Genomic DNA, 19,226 nt, shown 5'->3' on the forward strand with positions numbered 1-19,226 from the left:
CTCCGAGCGACGAAAGTCACCGCACGTTCCCTGGGTCGGGCGAAGTCCACTCTCGTGGTCCAGGAGCGACACCTGTGGCTCACCCTGGCTGATATGAAGGAGTCGAACAAGAGTAAGCTCCTAAACTCCCCCATATCCCAGGGTGGGCTCTTCGGTGACGCGGTGGAGGACTACGCCCAAGCAGTCGGAGGTGATCAAACACATCATGCCCCGGAGACAGGGTGCTGCTGCCCAGTCTTCACCGGCTGCACCTTTGTCTGCTCGTCACCGAGGGCGCCCTCCTGCCGCCGCCTCCGCCCCTGCTCAGCCTAAGCAGCAGCCTCCACCTAGGCAGCAGGGTGCCGGCCGCAAGAGAGCTGCCCAGCCCGCTCGGAGTTCCTCTAAACCCCCAGGCAAAAGGAGAGGGAAGATACCCTGAGACGGGCGACCCAGAGGACATACCTGCTGCTCTTCAGGAGTGTGTGACTGCACCACTCCTTCCCCCGGAGGAGGGCCGGGTGGAGAATCTTTTGTTTCGTTTTGTTTCTGTTCCGCCACTGGCCAGCAGACCAGCAGACCAGCAGTACCCAAAACTTCAATAAAAGAGCAGTTTTTATTTCCCCTGGGTCACACACCGTCGAGACTGGTAGTTCAGGACGACGCTCAATTGCCTCGCCGCTCCCAGTCTCCACCGTCCACCACGTTGCCTCGCCGCTCTCATTCCCCTCGCCCCTCGCCCCAGCACTCAGATGACAGTGATGCCGCCCCGGCCTCGTCACTCTCATCTCCCGCTTGGCAAGGAGGTTCAGAAACCTGGACTCGACGCTCCCGGGCGTCGCTCCTCGTTTCCCCTCCTTCCTTCGCCTCGGGGCGACGAGCAGCCGAACGCTTCCGTGCCTTCCCTGCCGTCTGCCCCCGCGTGGAAGCAGGTTGGTAACCGTAAAAAAGGTAAAAAAAACTACACACCCAGACTCCACTTCCGGCCGCTTCAGTGCCTCCGGAGTCGAGTCCCTGCCTTCCACCTCGCTGCCCCACCCCGGGTACGCCGGTGGTCCGGGTGGGCTCACTGGTACGGTTCTTCGAAGCCTGGCTAGCGCTTCCCAGGCCGTCCCGGTGGCTCACCCGTACCATCCGGCTCGGCTATGCAATTCAGTTTGCCCGCCGGCCTCCCAAGTTCAGGGGCGTCCGCTGCGATGCCCCTGTCCTGAGGAAAGAGATCGACGTCCTGCTGGCGAAGGACGCGATTGAGCCGGTCCTTCCAGCCGAGTTGAGGTCTGGGTTTTACAGCCCTTACTTCATTGTACCCAAGAAAGGCGGTGGGTTACGACCAATCCTGGACCTGCGAGTTTTGAATCGGGCCCTGCACAAGCTCCCGTTCAAAATACTAACGCAGAAACGCATCTTCGAGTGCATCCGTCCCCGGGATTGGTTTGCAGCGATCGACCTGAAGGACGCGTACTTTCATGTCTCGATCCTCCCTCGTCACAGACCGTTTCTTCGGTTTGCGCTCGAGGGTCGAGCATATCAGTACAAGGTCCTACCCTTCGGGCTGGCCCTGTTGCCCCGTGTCTTCACGAAAGTCGCGGAGACGGCCATTGTTCCCATGAGAGAATTCCCATTCGCATTCTCAACTATCTCGACGACTGGCTCATATCAGCTCACTCGCGGGAACTGTTGTGCGAACACAGGGACATGGTGCTTCGGCATCTCAGTCTGTTGGGGCTTAAGGTCAACTGGGACAAGAGCAAACTCTGCCCCACTCTTATCTCGGTATGGAGTTGGACTCGGTCGCTCAGACCGCGCGCCTCACGGAAGAGCGCGTCCAGTCAGTGCTCAACTGCCTCAAGTCCTTTCAAGGCAGGTCAGCAGTCCCACTGAAACAGTTTCAGAGGCTCCTGGGGTATATGGCAGCCGCAGCTGCAGTAACGCCGCTCGGTCTGCTCCATATGAGACCGCTTCAGCGCTGGATTCACGATCGAGTCCCGAGATGGGCGTGGCAGAGCGGCACGTTCCGGGTGAACATCACCCCGCACTGTCGCCAAACCTTCAGTCCTTGGTCAGACCCTGCGTTTCTACGGGCCGGAGTGCCCTTAGTCCAGGTGTCCAGGCATGCTGTGGTTTTCACAGATGCTTCTGCCAACAGCTGGGGGGCCACGTACAACGGGCATGCAGTTTCAGGTCTGTGGACGGAGCCCCAACTGCATTGGCACATCAACTGCCTAGAGTTGCAAGCAGTACGCTTAGCCTTGTGCCGCCTCAGAGGCTTACTTCGTCACAGGCATGTACTGGTCTGTACGGACAGCACTGCGACCGTTGCGTACATCAACCGCCAAGGTGGTCTACGCTCCCGTCGTATGTCGCGACTCGCCCGCCATCTCCTCCTTTGGAATCAGAAGCATCTGAGGTCGCTTCGAGCCATTCATGTCCCTGGTATGCTCAACCGTGCAGCCGTCGAGCTCTCACGGCAGCCGCCCCTTCCGGGAGAATGGCGCCTCCATCCCCAGGCGGTCCAGCTGATATTTGCCCGATCAGTGTCGTGCTTTCCTTCCTGCAAGATGGGTTGGAGCGAAGGCTGTCTCCCTCCACCCTCAAAGTGTATGTTGCCGCAATAGCCGCACATCACGATGCAGTAGAAGGTAAGTCTTTGGGAAAGCACGACCTGATCCTCAGGTTCCTCAGGGTGCTAGGAGATTGAATCCTCCTCATAATCAGCACCCCGTGCTCAGAGCACTCCAGAATCCACCATTTGAGCCCTTGCATGCAGTCGATTTAAATATTCTGTCAATGAAGACAGCTCTCCTGCTCGCTTTGGCATCCATCAAGAGGGTAGGGGACCTGCAGGCATTTTCGGTCGACGAATCGTGCCTAGAGTTCGTGCCGGATTTCTCTCACGTTGTTCTGAGACCCCGGCCTGGATATGTGCCCAAGGTTCCTACCACCCCTTTTAGAGATCAGGTTGTGAACCTGCAAGCGCTGCCCCCGGAGGAGGCAGACCCAGCCCTGGCTTTGTTCTGTCCTGTTCGTGCTCTGCGCTGCTATATTGACAGAACTCAAAGCTTTAGGATCTCAGACCAGCTCTTTGTCTGTTACGGAGGCCAGCAGAAGGGGAAGGCTGTCTCCAAGCAGAGGTTAGCCCACTGGCTAGTGGATGCTATCGTCCGGGCTTATGATTCCCAGGACGTGCCTTGTCCACCTAGGTTGAGGGCACACTCTACTAGGAGTGTTGCCTCTTCCTGGGCTTTAGCTCAAGGCGCCTCGCTGACAGATATCTGTAGAGCTTCGGGCTGGGCGACACCTAACACGTTCGCTAGGTTTTGTAGCCTTCGTGTAGAACCTGTTTCCTCCCGTGTACTCGCTTCGGCCAGTAGCGCGAGGAATTAGGTTAGTGTCGGCTTGCTACGCCATTCTCGCCCCAGGGGCCAGATACGTGCGTTTCCTGCTCCGTTGGTTACCCAACAAACGATTAACCTCGTGAGTTCCTCCGTCACCCCCCCGGCGTCAGGCGAGGTGGATCGCCGGTCGCCAGGCCTGTTACCTCTCACTATGAGCTGAGTTCAGGCTGGGGTTTATGTTGCGGTCCCTACGGTGACCCCATATGTGTCGACCCTCGACAGAGTCTGCTCTGTCGTCTCTGCTCAGTACGCTCCCACCCTCCGGGCTGGGACTACCTCAGAGACTTACATGTGTTCACTACCCTACAGGCTAGTGCACATGTGCATTCCTAGTGCCTCCCTTCGGGCAGGTTTTGGGCTCCGGAGCGTTCCCTTCTACATCTTGGGCACGCTTTCCCAGTGTTATCCAATGTCCAATGAGCGGGTCTTGCGGAAAAGCAGTGTGACTCTTCCCAGCTAAGCTTCCGCACATAAGAGATAAGTTTCAAGAAACTGCTGGCTGAAGCTTAGGCAGGGCGCTGGAAGGGGCCAGCACCATGGTGTTTTATTAGGGATCCCAATTCGTTGGAAACTCCTCCACGTCTCGTAGGAGTTCCAGAACGAAAGGGAACGTCTCGGTTACGTATGGTAACTCTCGTTCCCTGAGTAGGGAACGGAGACATCTCGTCCCGTCGCCATGCTGCTGTACCTTTGCGGAGGACTGGACACCGTTCGGCTCCTCAGCGAAAAGCGTTTGTGCATGCGCTCGCTTCCGCCTTTATACCCGCGCTGCGAGGCGGGACGCGGAATGCAAATGTTGCATGCCAAAGTTCATTGGCTCGTTTTAATCCAGGGAACGAGGGTTACCATACGTAACCGAGACGTTTTTCACACCTGGATTTGGGTATCCTCTGCCATTCCTCCTTGCAGATCCTCTCCAGTTCTGTCAGGTTGGATGGTAAACGTTGGTGGACAGCCATTTTCAGGTCTCTCCAGAGATGCTCAATTGGGTTTAAGTCAGGGCTCTGGCTGGGCCATTCAAGAACATTCACGGAGTTGTTGTGAAGCCACTCCTTCGTTATTTTTGGTGTGTGCTTAGGGTCATTGTCTTGTTGGAAGGTGAACCTTCGGCCCAGGGCACTCTGGAGAAGGTTTTCGTCCAGGATATCCCTGTACTTGGCCGCATTCATCTTTCCCTCGATTGCAACCAGTCGGCCTGTCCCTGCAGCTGAACCAGTCGGTCCTTTGACCTCATGATTCTAATTTGCTCTGACATGCACTGTGAGTTGTAAGGTCTTATAGACAGGTGTGTGGCTTTCCTAATCAAGTCCAATCAGTATAATCAAACACAGCTGGACTCAAATGAAGGTGTAGAACCATCTCAAGGATGATCAGAAGAAATGGACAGCACCTGAGTTAAATATATGAGTGTCACAGCAAAGGGTCTGAATACTTAGGACCATGTGATATTTCAGTTTTTCTTTTTTAATAAATGTGCAAAAATGTCAACAATTCTGTGTTTTTCTGTCAATATGGGGTGCTGTGTGTACAATAATGAGGGGAAAAAATGAACTTAAATGATTTTAGCAAATGGCTGCAATATAACAAAGAGTGAAACATTTAAGGGGGTCTGAATACTTTCCGTACCCACTGTATGTATGTGTGTGTATATATATATATATATATATATATATATATATATATCTCAAATAAGATCTAATACACATCTTGATTAATAATAAACATAGGCTATTTAGTAATTTAATCATTTGATAAAATAAATAAAAAGTATTAGGCTAAACGTATTGGCAAAGGTCTCTTTCCTGTCCTTAAACAGAATATATATATAATTACATTGGGAGGTGGTTTATCCACATTTGTTGCCTCTGACAGGCCCTCAACTGCAAGATCCGGACTCTGAGAGTCTTCTGGGTTTCAGTCATGTGTGAGCAATGGAAAAAAAGACAAGAACAACTTGTAACTTTGATGAAGTTCTTTCTGATCATATTAATGAGGACTGAGGAAGCAGACTCACTGTCGGCAGGGGTTTTCTCTCTATCTGTGAGGAGTGTCTCAGACGAAACAGATGGACTTCTCTCTGAGTCATTCTCCGTACTTTCTACCGGATCTTGGTGTGTATGGACAGGGAAATTATTTATTATTAAACACGTAAATGAATTCTACCTTGATTATATTCTAGCTTATGAATTGATACCATTTTTTTATTTTAAATAACAGACATTTCCTTAAGACTTCTTATCAGCTTAGTGAACAAAATGATAACTGATTTTTAAGCTTCATATTTCAAGCATTGCACGCGCTTGGAGAAAGTCGTTAAGTTAGTAAACAGATAAGTTAACGTTAGGCCTAACGTTAGTTGCGTTGAAATATAAACGTAACGTTACCAACAGGAATTTCCACTTCAACCTCTTCTTCGCGTATTTTCTTGAAGAAAAAAAGCGTTGATGGCGCATCTTCCTCTGTGACTATGTTTAAAAAGCTTATGATTTTCTGCTCTTCCTCTCCATCACCGCGACTGAGTAATTCCTCAAAAGACCCTGAATCAGGCAAATCAAACAGCACACACACTGCGTTTTTAATCCACTCCACTCGAGGGTCATAATGAGCCATTCTTGTAGTTGTTTGGGTGAGTATGTAATAAAGTTTGTGATTTGCATGAGAAAACTGTTTAGACTGTAATTGTCGCACCCGAAAATGCGCTCTGGTTTTAGTCAGTTGACGTTGCTATAACAACGAGCGTCAAGCGGGCACTGCTGGTGTTGTTGCCAGATCACAATCAAGCGCACTACAAATTAGATTAGTTCACCCAAAAATGAAAAATCTGTCATAATTTACTCACCCTTAAGTAATTTCAAACATGTATGAGTTTATTTCTTCTGTTGATCACAAAAGAAGATATTTGGAACTGGAAGAGTGTCGGACGGTAATGGCAACCAGCCATTGACTTCCATAGTATTTTTTTCTTCTTCCATAATATGGATATCATCAATAAGGCCCATCAACTGTTTTGTTACCCATACTCTTCAAATTATATTCTTTTGTGTTCTTCATAAGAAAGAAATGTAATACAGGTTTGGAACAACTTGAGGGTGAGTAACGTTAAATGATGACAGAATTTTCAATTTTGGGTGAACTATCCCTTTAAGTAGATAGATTTCGCATTGCTTTTTAGATACAGAGAAAAGAATGAAACCCAGCTGTGTATATATGTTCTTTTGTGAACGTTTTCATGTTTCTCATAATTCATATTTAGGCCAAAATGTTTACTATAATTGTGCACATTTAATAGTGCAAACGTTGGTCGTAACCCTGTCACTTTTACATGTGTATTTGCTTTAAATACCTTGATACGCCCAGTCTGCTCTTTTACGTCGAGTGCTTCAACCTTAAAATTTCCACCAGGTGGCGTTTTACCTTTAGTTTAGTCCAGTCATTTTATGAAAAAAGGTTGAAAAAATTGCAACAGAAGCAAACTCAACTGATTTTGTATCCTCAATATGTCCTGAGCTATGGTCCTGACTGAGTAAGGAGAAAAAAAAAGTCCCGAAGAATCCCATTAGGGGAAAGTTTAGAAAAAGACCCAAATATAGCCTATTCATACACCTATTCATTCTTTTTGTCACGTGAATAGGGTAAACATTTTAACCTTTACATATCACCATGAAAATTACTGAGTTGATTACTTACATCAAGACAAAAAAAAATAAAAAATTCACGTTTTTTTAATTGTTTGTTAACATGGACAAACGGTGCATAATCTAATTACGTATGTGCTAATTTGCATAAATACCACAACAGATCTACACATTGGGTATAGCCAGGTGAAAATGTCTTGTTGAATCTTGTTGACATATAACAGTAAAATACTTGATGTTAAGGTCTGAATGGAACCCATTTAGGCTACCCATGAACATAGGGGAAGGAGAAGTACTTTAAACCAGCCTTTATTAATTATTATTGCAGAGATGGGGTTTGGGGCTGGGTCGTGGGACTGTTTCTGGGGATTCACTTTTTATTTTACTAACCTTTTGTCTTCTGCATTCTCCTTACCCTTGTCTCCTGTTCTTCCCTCAGACTCATCCCCCAGAAACAGTCCCACGGACCCAGCCCCAAACCCAATCTCTTAAAAATGAATAAAGGCTGGTTTCTAAAGTACTTCTTCCTGCCTCTATGTATTAATGTTCATGGGTAGCCTAAATGGGTTCCATTCAGACCTTAACATCAAGTATTTTACTGTTATATCAACAAGATTCAACAAGACATTTTCACCTGGCTATACCCAATGTTTAGATCTGTTGTGGTATTTATGCAAATTAGCACATACATAATTAGATTATGCACCGTTTGTCCATGTTAACACACAATTTTAAAAAACTTGTAATACATTTTTTGTTTGTCTTGATGTAAGTAATCAACTCAGTAATTTTCATAGTGATATCTAAAGGTTAAAATATTTACCCTATTCACGTAAGAAAAAGAATGCATAGGCATATGAATAGGCTTTATTTGGGTCTTTTTCTAAACTTTACCCTAATGGGATTCTTAGGGACTTTTTTTTTTTCCGTACTCAGGACATATTGAGGATACAAAATCAGTTGAGTTTGCTTCTGTTGCAATTTGTTCAAGGTGTCCCCATTTTGGCTTAAAATGACTGGACTACTTCTCGTTTTACGAGCTCCACATTTTTGTTTCACTGGACATGGTTAAAATGGTTAAAATCATTGTCATTTTCATTTCAATTTTCTATTTTGACTGCATGATGACACACGACACCTGTCAAATGTGAACTCACTCAAGTCATTATAAAAGCTCTACGAGCATTATAAAAGAAAACAAATATAATACAGAAATAAATATGACACATTGAGGAAATAAAAAAAAAAGACAGATATGGTATATTTACATAAGAAACATTTATTTATTTACACATTTTGTATGTTTCCACAATCAAACATATCCGATTAAACTCAACAGCTTGTTTGTAGAGACTCCAAGACTTGAAATGGGTCAGATAAGAATGAAGAAGTTTGTTTTGAAGAACAAAAATGCTCTACTCCCTGACAAAGTCTAAACAATCTAACATGCTTTCCATGCTACACTTTAACCCTCTTTTGGCTCTGATTTATCCAATTTGTGGTTAAAATATGGCTTGTCCAACAAGAATCCATGTAAACGGTTCAAATTAATGCAGCATACTCTATGTGTGTTACCATTGAAAAATGAAAGTGAAAGCAGAAAAGATGGTGACACCATGGTACCATTTTTGTATCACCCACCACATTTTTTTTTAGCATACATTTGATAGTAAATTACATCAAAGACTTAACTTGTGCATTCAGTGATTTATGAAACTTCACTCTAATTTAGGCTACTTTAACAAAAGTACTAGAAACAAGATTTTCCAGGTGATATTCTGAGGCATTTTAAACACAACTTCACTCATCTTCTTGTCAGCTGGCCCATCTTAGCCATCATGGTGCTTCTGTTGATCGTGTGGCTGGGGGGGTGTTTTGACTGTCCTCGCTGCTAAAACTCATTGCCACAGCCACAATTATCCCAAGAACCACTGCAGCTACAACTGCAGCTATTATCACTTTGTACTTAATATTCTCCCAGCGCTTCTTCTGTTTCACTTTAGTCGCGGTCTTTGAGAATCCTTTGCTCTGAAAAAAATTTTATAATACAACTATGTAATATTACCAAAAACATACATCTTAAAAAATTTGAACTGACTTCAACATTTTGAAAACAATAAAGGACTGTTACAGAGGCTCTTCATATGAAAAACAAGGAAAGGAAAAATATGTCTTTGTAATGGGCACAAACTGGTTTTTGTTATTTTTTTGTTATAATTCACTTTAATTATAATCTTTGTTTGAACCAGTAACACCAGCATCACATTGTGCTCATTCCACATTCTTGCATGAAACCGAAGGGAACTTGTTGCCTTACCACATGGCACATCCTGCATAAACAGCCTGCCATACTATTACACAAGTTTTTGTTCATTTCGTAACAAAAGGAAATAGCTTTCTAAAATTAACATGGTAAACTAAAGTCAGGATGCAAATTGTACACTCTTTTTTCCGTACACCCCACCTAGACACTATTAATAGACTCCAATATGACATGCCTTTGCTTTCCCTATAAACACTTGAAATTCCGGAAACCCAGTTTATGGTCCTCAATGAGCCATAAAACATGTTCATGGGACCATAGAATGAGTAAATAAGTAGGCATGTGCATGAATGAAATGATAGTTTATGTTGTTAATATTTAATAAATATCACACAAACTAAGGGTCCACCTGTTCTAGCAGTTGTTCCGCTCTGTTGTCCAGCTCCCCGAGTTTAACTGTTCTCTCTTCAGACTTGTTTAGGTTATCCAGCATTATAAGTTTAACTTCCTCCACATTCTCCTGGGCCTGACGGAGGCGGCTTTGCCCATTCTCCTGGGGACAGATGAAATGGTTTATTAAGAAAGGCAAACATCCTCTACAAATCATACATTAGCATCCATACATCTAGAGGTACTAGATGATATTGAATGTCCCACTAGATATTTAACACAAGAGAAATGCAATCAATGAACTATTACAAGTAAAAAGTGGCAATGAAGACTTTCTGGACGCCTCCCATCATAATGGCCTGAGAGTTCTGTTTACCCCAAGCACTGGGAAAGGAATTCTGGAACAGTGCCTCTGCTCTCTCACAGTTTAACAAGGAACAGCACAGGGGAGAGACAGACAAACTGTGCATTTCTAGAAGCCATTGCAACAAAACTCACAATGAGGCTTTTGTGAAAACAACATGGCTGAGTGCTATGAAATAGGGCATTTATAGATTGTGACCTTCCTGACATTAACAGTCTCTACAGCATCAGACATATCATTTGTATATCAGCTGATTCAGACTGTTGATTCCTCTCTTTGTGCTCAGAAGGATGCAAGTAAGTTGAGGTCAAGGTTTAGTTGATGAGTGGCCCATCATAGACGGGAAACTGTCAAGCAAAGATCAATGAAATGATTCATTTTACAGGAAACACCACTTATTTTTCATGCCATCTCACAAAAGAACCATGGACAATGGAACAGTGATTCACAAACGGTGTGTCAAGGCCCAAAAGTGGGTCGCAGGGGAAAAAACAATGCTAAATTCAAATACTAAAAAGGTTTATCCACTTTTAAAAGGGTCAGGGAGGAGAAACCCACATATTTTGTTACATATTGTTATAACAATAAACCAATGAATAAACTTCAATGTTTGATTTTAATAACATTTGTTTAATGTTATCATATAGTTTAAATAAATAAATAAACAAATAAACAAACAAATGTGTGTATGAATAAATAAAATAAAATAAATCTAAATACGGGTGCTAAAGAAAAACAGTGATAGACTTACGGATGGATGTAAACAACCTCTGCAAATAAGATTTTAGTAAAATATCACCATAATATGGACCACACACAGACAGACGGATGAATGGATGGATGGATAGATACTAGATAGATAGATAGATAGATCTACACCTTTGAAATGAACAGTTATGAATAATCAGTTTACCATCACTCATGAACGTAAGACTACAGGATACACATCTCTTTTTACATCCTTTCTTTGCCTTTGCCCTTTCCCTTCCTCTTTCATTGTGACTGTTATAATGAATATGGAATTTCCTTGAGACAAGGCAAACATCCCCTCTTGTTTTCAAATAAACACTTATGATGTTGTCATTTCAAGCCACCATAGATGAACCAATAATATGGGTTAAAGACCTTCTGGATGACATTCAAATTACACGTAACATGAATAAAACGAAAACAAACAAACAAACAAGTTAGGCCTATGTTTCAAATTCAAACAGCTCATAAAGAACTAAATGAAACTGTAAACCACAACCCAATGTAAAAAGTTGTGGTATCACTGAATCATATACCTCAAATAAAGTGAATTAAGAGATGCTACATATACGTTAGCCTGTCAAAAAAAATCGCTCAGTCATCAAAATTAAAGTTAATTTATAACATCACTTGCACAAACAGTGGCATACACATAATGAACCAAACTAAACGTGTTTGGACCACACCATTAATCTAAAAGGGACTGTTTGCGCCGTTTACATCGAGTTATCTGTATTTATTAAACAAAGTTGCTGTTTGTTTATAAGTTGTGTATAACAATTTGCTTTTAAAAGTTATTGAGCCTTTACATTGCCATGCTTTTACTTTAATATCAAATATAATATAATAAATCTAATGACGGCGCAAGTACGAAAACGAAACAAAAAGACAGAACAACTTACTGTCATTGTTTTATTCTGTCGCTTTATCACACCAGAAACTGTCACCGAATATACTTCATCTGAAAGAGACACCAGCAGCTGAAGAGAAAAAACAATACTAGCTCGATATCTATAAAAATTAATGCGCGTGTTATAGCAACTCTTCCAATCCAAGGATTTAAAGTTCTGCCTTGCTTCTGCAAAGAACGAGGCGTCTCGCCTGTCTTTATCTACTGGGCGGGTATATCACACTGCGCAGCCGCATGGCAGTCTGCAGACACCCATCTCCCGAGTCCTGACTTGCTACTCTGCCCGCCAGTAACTTGTGAGATGTTCCAAATGTGCCCTTTAAAATGAATGCACGCCAGTAGGCTTGTATTGTAATGTATTCACAAGAAGTTCACAAAAGCAAGCTGCCACAAAAAGACGGTGTCCGATTCGAAAACATCATTATAATCAATCGATTATTTTTAAAGAATCAGTTAAACCGATTCACAAATCAATCATTATAGAAAACTTGTCGCATGAAATCTGATTCTGGAGGGAAAAGAGAGCTGCAGCTGGTGTAAGAAACACAAAATAAAATCACAGCTGGGGGAAAAAAAAACTTGGCTTGGATGTATGCTCTTTTTAACCATTTTTTTAATGTAGAGTTAGAGTGTATAGAATACAATCCATTATTTACCTCTGGCTATGTCCATCACTTACATAATACATCACATCACGTACATCACTTAGTCCTTGGCAATTGCAATATCTAAAACTTGCATTTTGTCCCTCTCTAGAGATGTACTGCATGCCAGATGGTGGACATGGGAAATTAAACACAAACCTAACAGTATTTGATAATTGTGTGCCATTAGTCTGTGTACATTTCAAATGAGAGGATTAAAAAACATGTCATATTCATCATTAATTTTATTGAGATCATATTTATTTACAAAAAAATTGCAGTTCCAGGCTGTTTACACTAATAAGATTCATATCCAAGGCACTTGATTGAGGTTTTAAAATTATTATTTGTAGATGACAAAAACTTAAATTGATTCAACGTTTTGATTACAAATTTTAAGTTTAAACATGTCTTTGATTAAAAGGTTTGGGGGAGAATAATACATACAGTATGATTTTAATGGAAGCTACAATAGATACAACATAAGGCTTTACAAACATTCAAGTCATTCTGACTACATAGATAAACAGACATACAGTGCATTGACCTCTCCAAAGCAAAAGTGCATAAAGCTACTCAGCAGATTATAAGACCAGCCAACAAAAACTATTGCAAACTGAAAATGACACCACAGACTCTAAAATATTCCTCCTAGCTCGATTTTCTATACAGTAAAAAGTTACGCTTTACGTTTCAGAAAGCTCCCACGTGCGATAACAAATTATGATTACAGTACTGACTGCATGTGGTACAGTGCAAGTGTTACACTGCATATCAAATTCAATACAGTGATTTATGACGAGGATAGAACAAAATTGTGCTTTCTATTGTCAATCTAATTGGCCTTGTTCAGGTGCTCTTGTTTCATAAAAATCTTTCATTCAGGCTATAAGAAAATCTGTATCTCTGTTTTGAAGCTTGGGGAATTGCAAATTTCAGTAAACATTAAAGACGGTGGGAAAAAAATCCAAACATCTTACAATATAATTACTTAATGAAAAGGTGTGTTTTGGATAATGCAACAGTTTTAAGAACACATTCTGGTTTGACCTTTTACAAATGACATACATGTGGAGACGACAAAAGCACAGAGTACAAAATAGAGACACTTGGAGATCTAAAAGTATTCCATAATTACACATAATATATTATGTAATTTAATCTAACAGTCTTAAATATACATCATAGCTCAATACAGAGAACTTTCACCCATTACCTTTTCTGATTCAATGCCAGTATATGATTATTTCAAGCATACCTTCAGTATGAACAATATTGCAGTAATTGAAGTAATTAATTACAGTTGTGGCATTTTATCAGGCTTAAGAGAATCATAGAGGCAACCGAAGTGGCCATTAGGATGAAGTTTTAGGAGGTGAGATGTATGTAAGAAAATAGACAGCATTATTTCTATAGACAACTTAAAATCCTTCATTTCAATGTTTCAAAGCTGTCATAATGGAAGCTCCTCATAATAAGTGATACCATGAGATATGAAGGTATATGAGGGTATTTGAGCAAAATGTGCAAAGAACGAGTATGTGTGTGTGTGTGTTATGTGTAAATTCTTGACATTTTTACTGTTGGTATGTGGACATGGTTGCATATTTATGTGTGTGTGTGTGTGTTTGTAACTGACAGAAATCCTAGGGTGGTGTCGTGGGAGGTTTGGGTGCGGGTGTACCGGTTGGGATCACACCAGTGGCAAGGAATATGATAATCAGCACAATGACAAGGACTATCACAACAATAAGCACAATCAGCTTCACGTTCTTCCACCAGTAAGCGCGAGCAACCTTCTGAGATGTGTGCTTGAAGTTCTGGGCCTGAAAAGCAGAAAAAAAAGACCAGTACAATGTCAACAAGTGTGGGACTACAGCCGCATACAGTAGCCTAATAGTTTGTCATGTTAGATTGATTTCTGAAGGATCATGTGACACTGAAGACTGAAGTAAAGGCTGCTGAAATTTCAGCTTTGCCATCACAGAAATTAAATAACATTTTAAAATATATTCAAATAGAAAACAGTTATTTTAAATTGTATTATTATTTCACAATATTACTGTTTTTACTGTATTTTCTATCAAATAAATGCAGCCTTGGTGAGCATAAAGGACTTCTTTGAAAAACATTAGAAAATCTTTCTGAACTCAAACAGTTGAATGGTTGTGTGCATAGTAAAAACAGTGTGCCAGGCTTAGAGCTGTAATATGTGATAAGAAACAAAGCTTTTAGACTCACCCCAGCTTGCAGGTCTTCAGATTTGCCCATCAGATCATCCAGTCTTTCTCCACGGGCCAGGATCCGATCGACATTCTGGGTCATAATGTCCTTGACCCCGTCCACTTGAGACTGTAGAGATTTAACTGGATCCACCTCATGTGAAGACTCTCCTTCTCTCGGCTCCTGCACTCAGAAGAATTAAAAACCAAAACATGATCAAAATGGCACAAGCACACAGTTATGCAAAATAACTCACATTGTTGTCAAAAAGAGAAATGGAAGGCAGCAAAAATCTATACGAGATAGAAACTCATCATGATAAAGCAGTTTGAAAAGAGACTGGAACGTTTGTAAAAAGTACTGTTGCGCAACAGCCAGCATTATATCTGGCCCATAAATATAAATTATAGCATGTAAGGTTTATAATTCTGCAGAAAAAATACATATTATTTGCAAAAACTAAAATACTCAAATAAAATAGCCTACATCTGCAATCATCCGTTATCATGGTTCAAGCTGTTATGTGCCTGCTAAAAAAATATATTATGTATTATTTAGCAAGCATGTAAGCAACTAAATCAGAGTGGATTACAGAACTTTACAAAACTAAGTTTTTTTTCAGATAGCATAATTTCCCATAAAAATCTAGTGTCTTTAACGTTTATAACCATAGATATCATATAATAAAGGCTAGATGTCTCGTCCGCGCTGCTTGCCAATGGAGGTCGACGTCCGCACACGGCGGCCATCTTACCACAGGGTGCTCGCTCACTCGTAACATGGTGCATGTACTTTTAAATAACCATAACTTGCTCAATTTTCAACCAATTTGGTTTGTTATAAACGTCAGAGATGTAGTTATGACACTGCATACATATGAATAATTATAACAATGGACTTCCATATGAAAGAGTTATAGCCACGTTAATAACGTTTGTAAGAAATCAAACCGTTTGTAAATCCGTCAAGATTTCAGCGAGATAAGAGGATTTGTGTGCGTGCTGATCACTCGCCTTAATTCACAGCTTCCCTGTGGTAAGATGGACGCCGGTGATGCCGGAAGTGACTCCGCCTTAAAGGTGCTCTAAGTGATGTCACGCGTTTTTTAGGCCAAAACATTTTTTGTCACATACAGCAAACATCTCCTCACTATCCGCTAGCTGCCTGTCCCCTGAACACACTGTAAAAAAAACGCGGCCTCTGTAGACACCCCAGGCTCCACAAACGGCAACAAAAACAAACTGGGCTCACCCGCACCACGAAACACAACAAACAGTGCTCCAGCCAATCACCGACAAGAAGTATTTGAGGGGTGTGGTTTGGGGGTTAGTGCGCGTGCACATGAAGGGGGTGTGTGGAGAAGAGAGAAGCATGAAGAGGGAAGTTTGAATTATGGCCGACACACGAATAAAGAGACGACGTTCCGATGAACAAATTGCAAAGAAGAGCAATAACAAGGATAAGGGACAAGGATAAGGAACGCGCGAAGTCCCGAATTTACATCGGAAAAACCCTCGAAAGGTGGCGAGAACTCCGCCGGCAGAAGGGCTTCCAATCCGACATTCAGTTGCTCTGTTTTTGCAGAACAGGTAAATCCATTTTTCTTTCTAAATTGACGTTCATGTTCGCCAAACCAACACAAGGATGTAATTAGCTAGAACTATGCAGTCAGCGTTAGCTTTGGTGAATACAACATATATGTTTCTAGCAGCTAGCGATCAATCTCTATTGTAAATGGTCAAGCAAATTCACAGTAGGGCGACAATTTGTGTGAATGATTGTTTTCACCCACTGTTTGTTATGGATTTGAATGTTCATTTATAGGCTATTGACAACTTTGACTAAATTTGTTTACGACGCCGCCGTTGTTTATGCTCACTGGGAAACGCGAAGCTAACGTTATCTTGCTATTATTGCGTCCTTGTATGGGAGCTATAGTTATAACCTCAGGTGGCGAAACGATTTAAGACAATGTTTCTCTTTTTCTGCATTCTGTTCTGCAATATATAAAAGCATTTATCTAACTTGGTGACATTACACATTGAATGAAGTATCAGTAAAACTTTACTTTGTTTTTAGTGACTACTTTGACTTTCCTTTATGCCGGAAGGGAGGGGAGGAGGGAGGAGACGGGATGAGGAGGAGGGAGGGTCTAGCTAGCCTCCGTTTTGTTTGACAACAATTCGAATGTCAACACTCCCGGCATCACTTAGAGCACCTTTAAGATCTAGCCTAGGCCTATATTATATGATATCTATGTTTATAACTGTTGTAGGGCCACCTATCGTCCAATCTCCATAAAAGTTTACATGCTTTTTTAGAGTTATGTGTCGCATGTTGTTACCAAGTTTTTTAAAGTTCTGAGGATTCTGTTTAGGAATTATAAGATATTTTTTGGGCACATTTCATCACCCATATTTTTAATGACCCAGTTATAGCCATTTAAATACTATGTTTTTGAGGATGATCAAAAAACCTACAGCTAGTTTTAGATGTAGATGTAATGAATGATTTAATTGAAACAGCAGTGGTTGTTCAGAATGAGGAGATCGAACATATGATATGAATAATCATATCGGCCCACCACTGGAAGAATGTATGTGTAAAACATTGCATAGTATGTAATCATTTAAACATGCAAAATGTGTGATAATGTCAAAACCTACAATAGGAGTTCAGTGCTTCACACTTGAACCCCTAATAAAACATAGTGTCTTTATGACTTTTATGTACTCGTCTTGAATATATGGAGACAGCTGGAATTCATGATTTAAGCAAATTAAAACATACAGTAATTGCTACAAACAGTATTGTCTATCTCTATATTAAAAAAAAGTAATAATACAAATAACTAGGCCTATAAGACATAATTTATTTCATACCATGATCAGACAGCTATTATAAAAAACTGCTCAGTAATGCCTTTACATGCTAATGATTAGGCATGACACCTTAAGTGTGATATTGACAAAAGCAATATAAAAAGATAGCTTTACCACATTCACACATCAAAACACCAACTGCCAAATGCAGTGCAAGAACCTTATAGCCGTCTTTTGCACTGTTCTCTGTGTCATTTGGGCATGTTTAGTCATGCTAAACACCTTTAAGCCCTCTTGCACTACTGATACTTCATAAACAAAAGGTGTTACCAGGAAACCAAAAGCAAAGCTGCGTCACTACCTGTCCAACCCTTTCCATTCAAGTCAATGGGAGTTGGTGTCACAAGGCCTGCAGAATGGCAGAAAGCTATTAGGTGACATCAGTGTGGAGAAATGGTTCCATGAGATATCTATAACTATGTGATATGGCAACAACATAATAAAAGTATATGCACCTGGTTATTATATGATTTACCAGTGTGCATTTGTTTTGAAAGTCTTTAGATAAGCTTTCTAAACTGCTTTACCATTAAGACTGAAACAAATGTCCATCATTTATTATAAGAACGACAGTCTTAAACTCGATCTTTCTTACTCTTTGTACAAAACCAAGGCTAAACATATTCTTGCTTCCTTGAAGTCCGTCTAATACCAGTCTCCAAATGTTTTCAAGAACAAGCCAACTTATAATTGAATACAAGTCAAGTTCAGTACCAGTAATTCAGAATACTGTCAACGAACCACAGTGCCACATATACAAATAGGATGTCGAAATTATATGCGGTAGCCTACTGTTGAAATTGTTAAACAAAACAAAACAAATGGTTGACAGTCGATCAACTTGATTTGAAGCAAACTAGCATGAGGATCTCACACTTCTGGTTCACTTCAACAGTCAACAGGGAACGTGTGAAGTGATCAGCACATTTGCTAACTGTAGTTGAAACATATCTAAACCATGCAAAAAAAAATTGAGTTCAACTGTCGGTTTTGTAAACCGGTTATGCTTCACAGCTCAAGGTAAATTCAATCCATCTATGTAAACAAATCTGTACAACAAAGTTGCAATACAAATTGGATAAAGCTTAAGCATCAAAGTATTATTTAAACAGCACATTTGTTTTAGTAATCCAAGCAAATTGTCGACGGTAACTGACAACAGGAACGTAGGAACTAACGAAGTATAACTTGAAAAACAAGCTTCGCCCTGTTTTGAGTACGTCAACTTACATCAACCGGTAAAACATTAAACAAAAAAAAAATATCTTGTTCTAGTGGAGACTTTTGCAGCACCACTAAAAAAATGATTTACACGGATAACGATAGTAACTGAGTTCACACAGCTAAGTTAACGTTAGTCAGTCTACTTTTAAACTCAACAAGCACCTGCTGACTATCGTTCAGGTCACAACTTACCGTACTATCTGGATCACCCATCCCCATGATTTCAATTTGATGTTTTTATTCACTCCACGAAAAAACAATTACAATATCCTTTGGAGTTCAAATGTTTGTAACAGTTTCTTCGAATGACCAACAGATGAACACCGTGTCAACACTTCCTGGTCTCTAATTCATTCTCTTCCTCCAGCCGCGATAATTTGGCTTTGGCCCACCTCTGTAGGGCCACTCCCCATAGCATCCTCCAGAGGGCGCCGCTGGGTTCATGACGCATATAAACACCTGTAAGGTGAGACTATTATCAAGTCATCAACATTTCAGGTATGAGAAGATTGTTCTGGTAAGGCCAGACAGGCTTGTGACTTTTTCTAAAATTACTGATATGTGATAAAC

General features: G+C 41.4%; 3 protein-coding genes across 4 annotated transcripts in view; all 3 read right to left on the minus strand.

Moving 5' to 3' along the window:
• Positions 1–6,131, minus strand: part of dnah10 (dynein axonemal heavy chain 10) — a 45,724-nt gene extending 39,593 nt beyond the window's left edge. The window contains exons 1-3 of one of the 2 annotated variants that reach the window (XM_082169567.1): positions 5,756–6,131; positions 5,386–5,478; positions 5,205–5,275 (exon numbers count right to left, since the gene is read on the minus strand). In XM_082169567.1, the coding sequence (XP_082025693.1) occupies positions 5,205–5,275; positions 5,386–5,478; positions 5,756–5,981 (390 nt within the window). In that variant the 5' untranslated portion in view covers positions 5,982–6,131. Of the gene's footprint in view, positions 1–5,204; positions 5,279–5,385; positions 5,479–5,755 lie in introns of both variants that reach the window. The other variant, XM_082169566.1, reaches the window with a different exon arrangement.
• Positions 6,132–8,265: 2,134 nt separating this feature from the next.
• On the minus strand, positions 8,266–11,897 carry vamp5 (vesicle-associated membrane protein 5). Its single transcript, XM_082169687.1, has 3 exons — positions 11,676–11,897; positions 9,679–9,822; positions 8,266–9,034 (listed from the first exon to the last, which is right to left on the minus strand). Exons 1-3 carry the CDS (start codon positions 11,679–11,681, stop codon positions 8,843–8,845), a joined length of 342 nt encoding a protein of 113 aa, XP_082025813.1. The 5' UTR covers positions 11,682–11,897; the 3' UTR covers positions 8,266–8,842.
• Positions 11,898–12,554: 657 nt separating this feature from the next.
• vamp8 (vesicle-associated membrane protein 8 (endobrevin)) lies at positions 12,555–19,024 on the minus strand. Its single transcript, XM_082169686.1, has 3 exons — positions 18,849–19,024; positions 14,569–14,733; positions 12,555–14,153 (listed from the first exon to the last, which is right to left on the minus strand). The coding sequence occupies exons 1-3, from the start codon at positions 18,873–18,875 to the stop codon at positions 13,974–13,976; spliced, it is 372 nt and encodes a 123-aa protein (XP_082025812.1). The 5' UTR covers positions 18,876–19,024; the 3' UTR covers positions 12,555–13,973.
• Positions 19,025–19,226: the final 202 nt, after the last annotated feature.

Source organism: Leuciscus leuciscus (assembly GCF_965113295.1).
Source record: "Leuciscus leuciscus genome assembly, chromosome: 5".
Taxonomy (NCBI): Eukaryota; Metazoa; Chordata; class Actinopteri; order Cypriniformes; family Leuciscidae; genus Leuciscus; species Leuciscus leuciscus.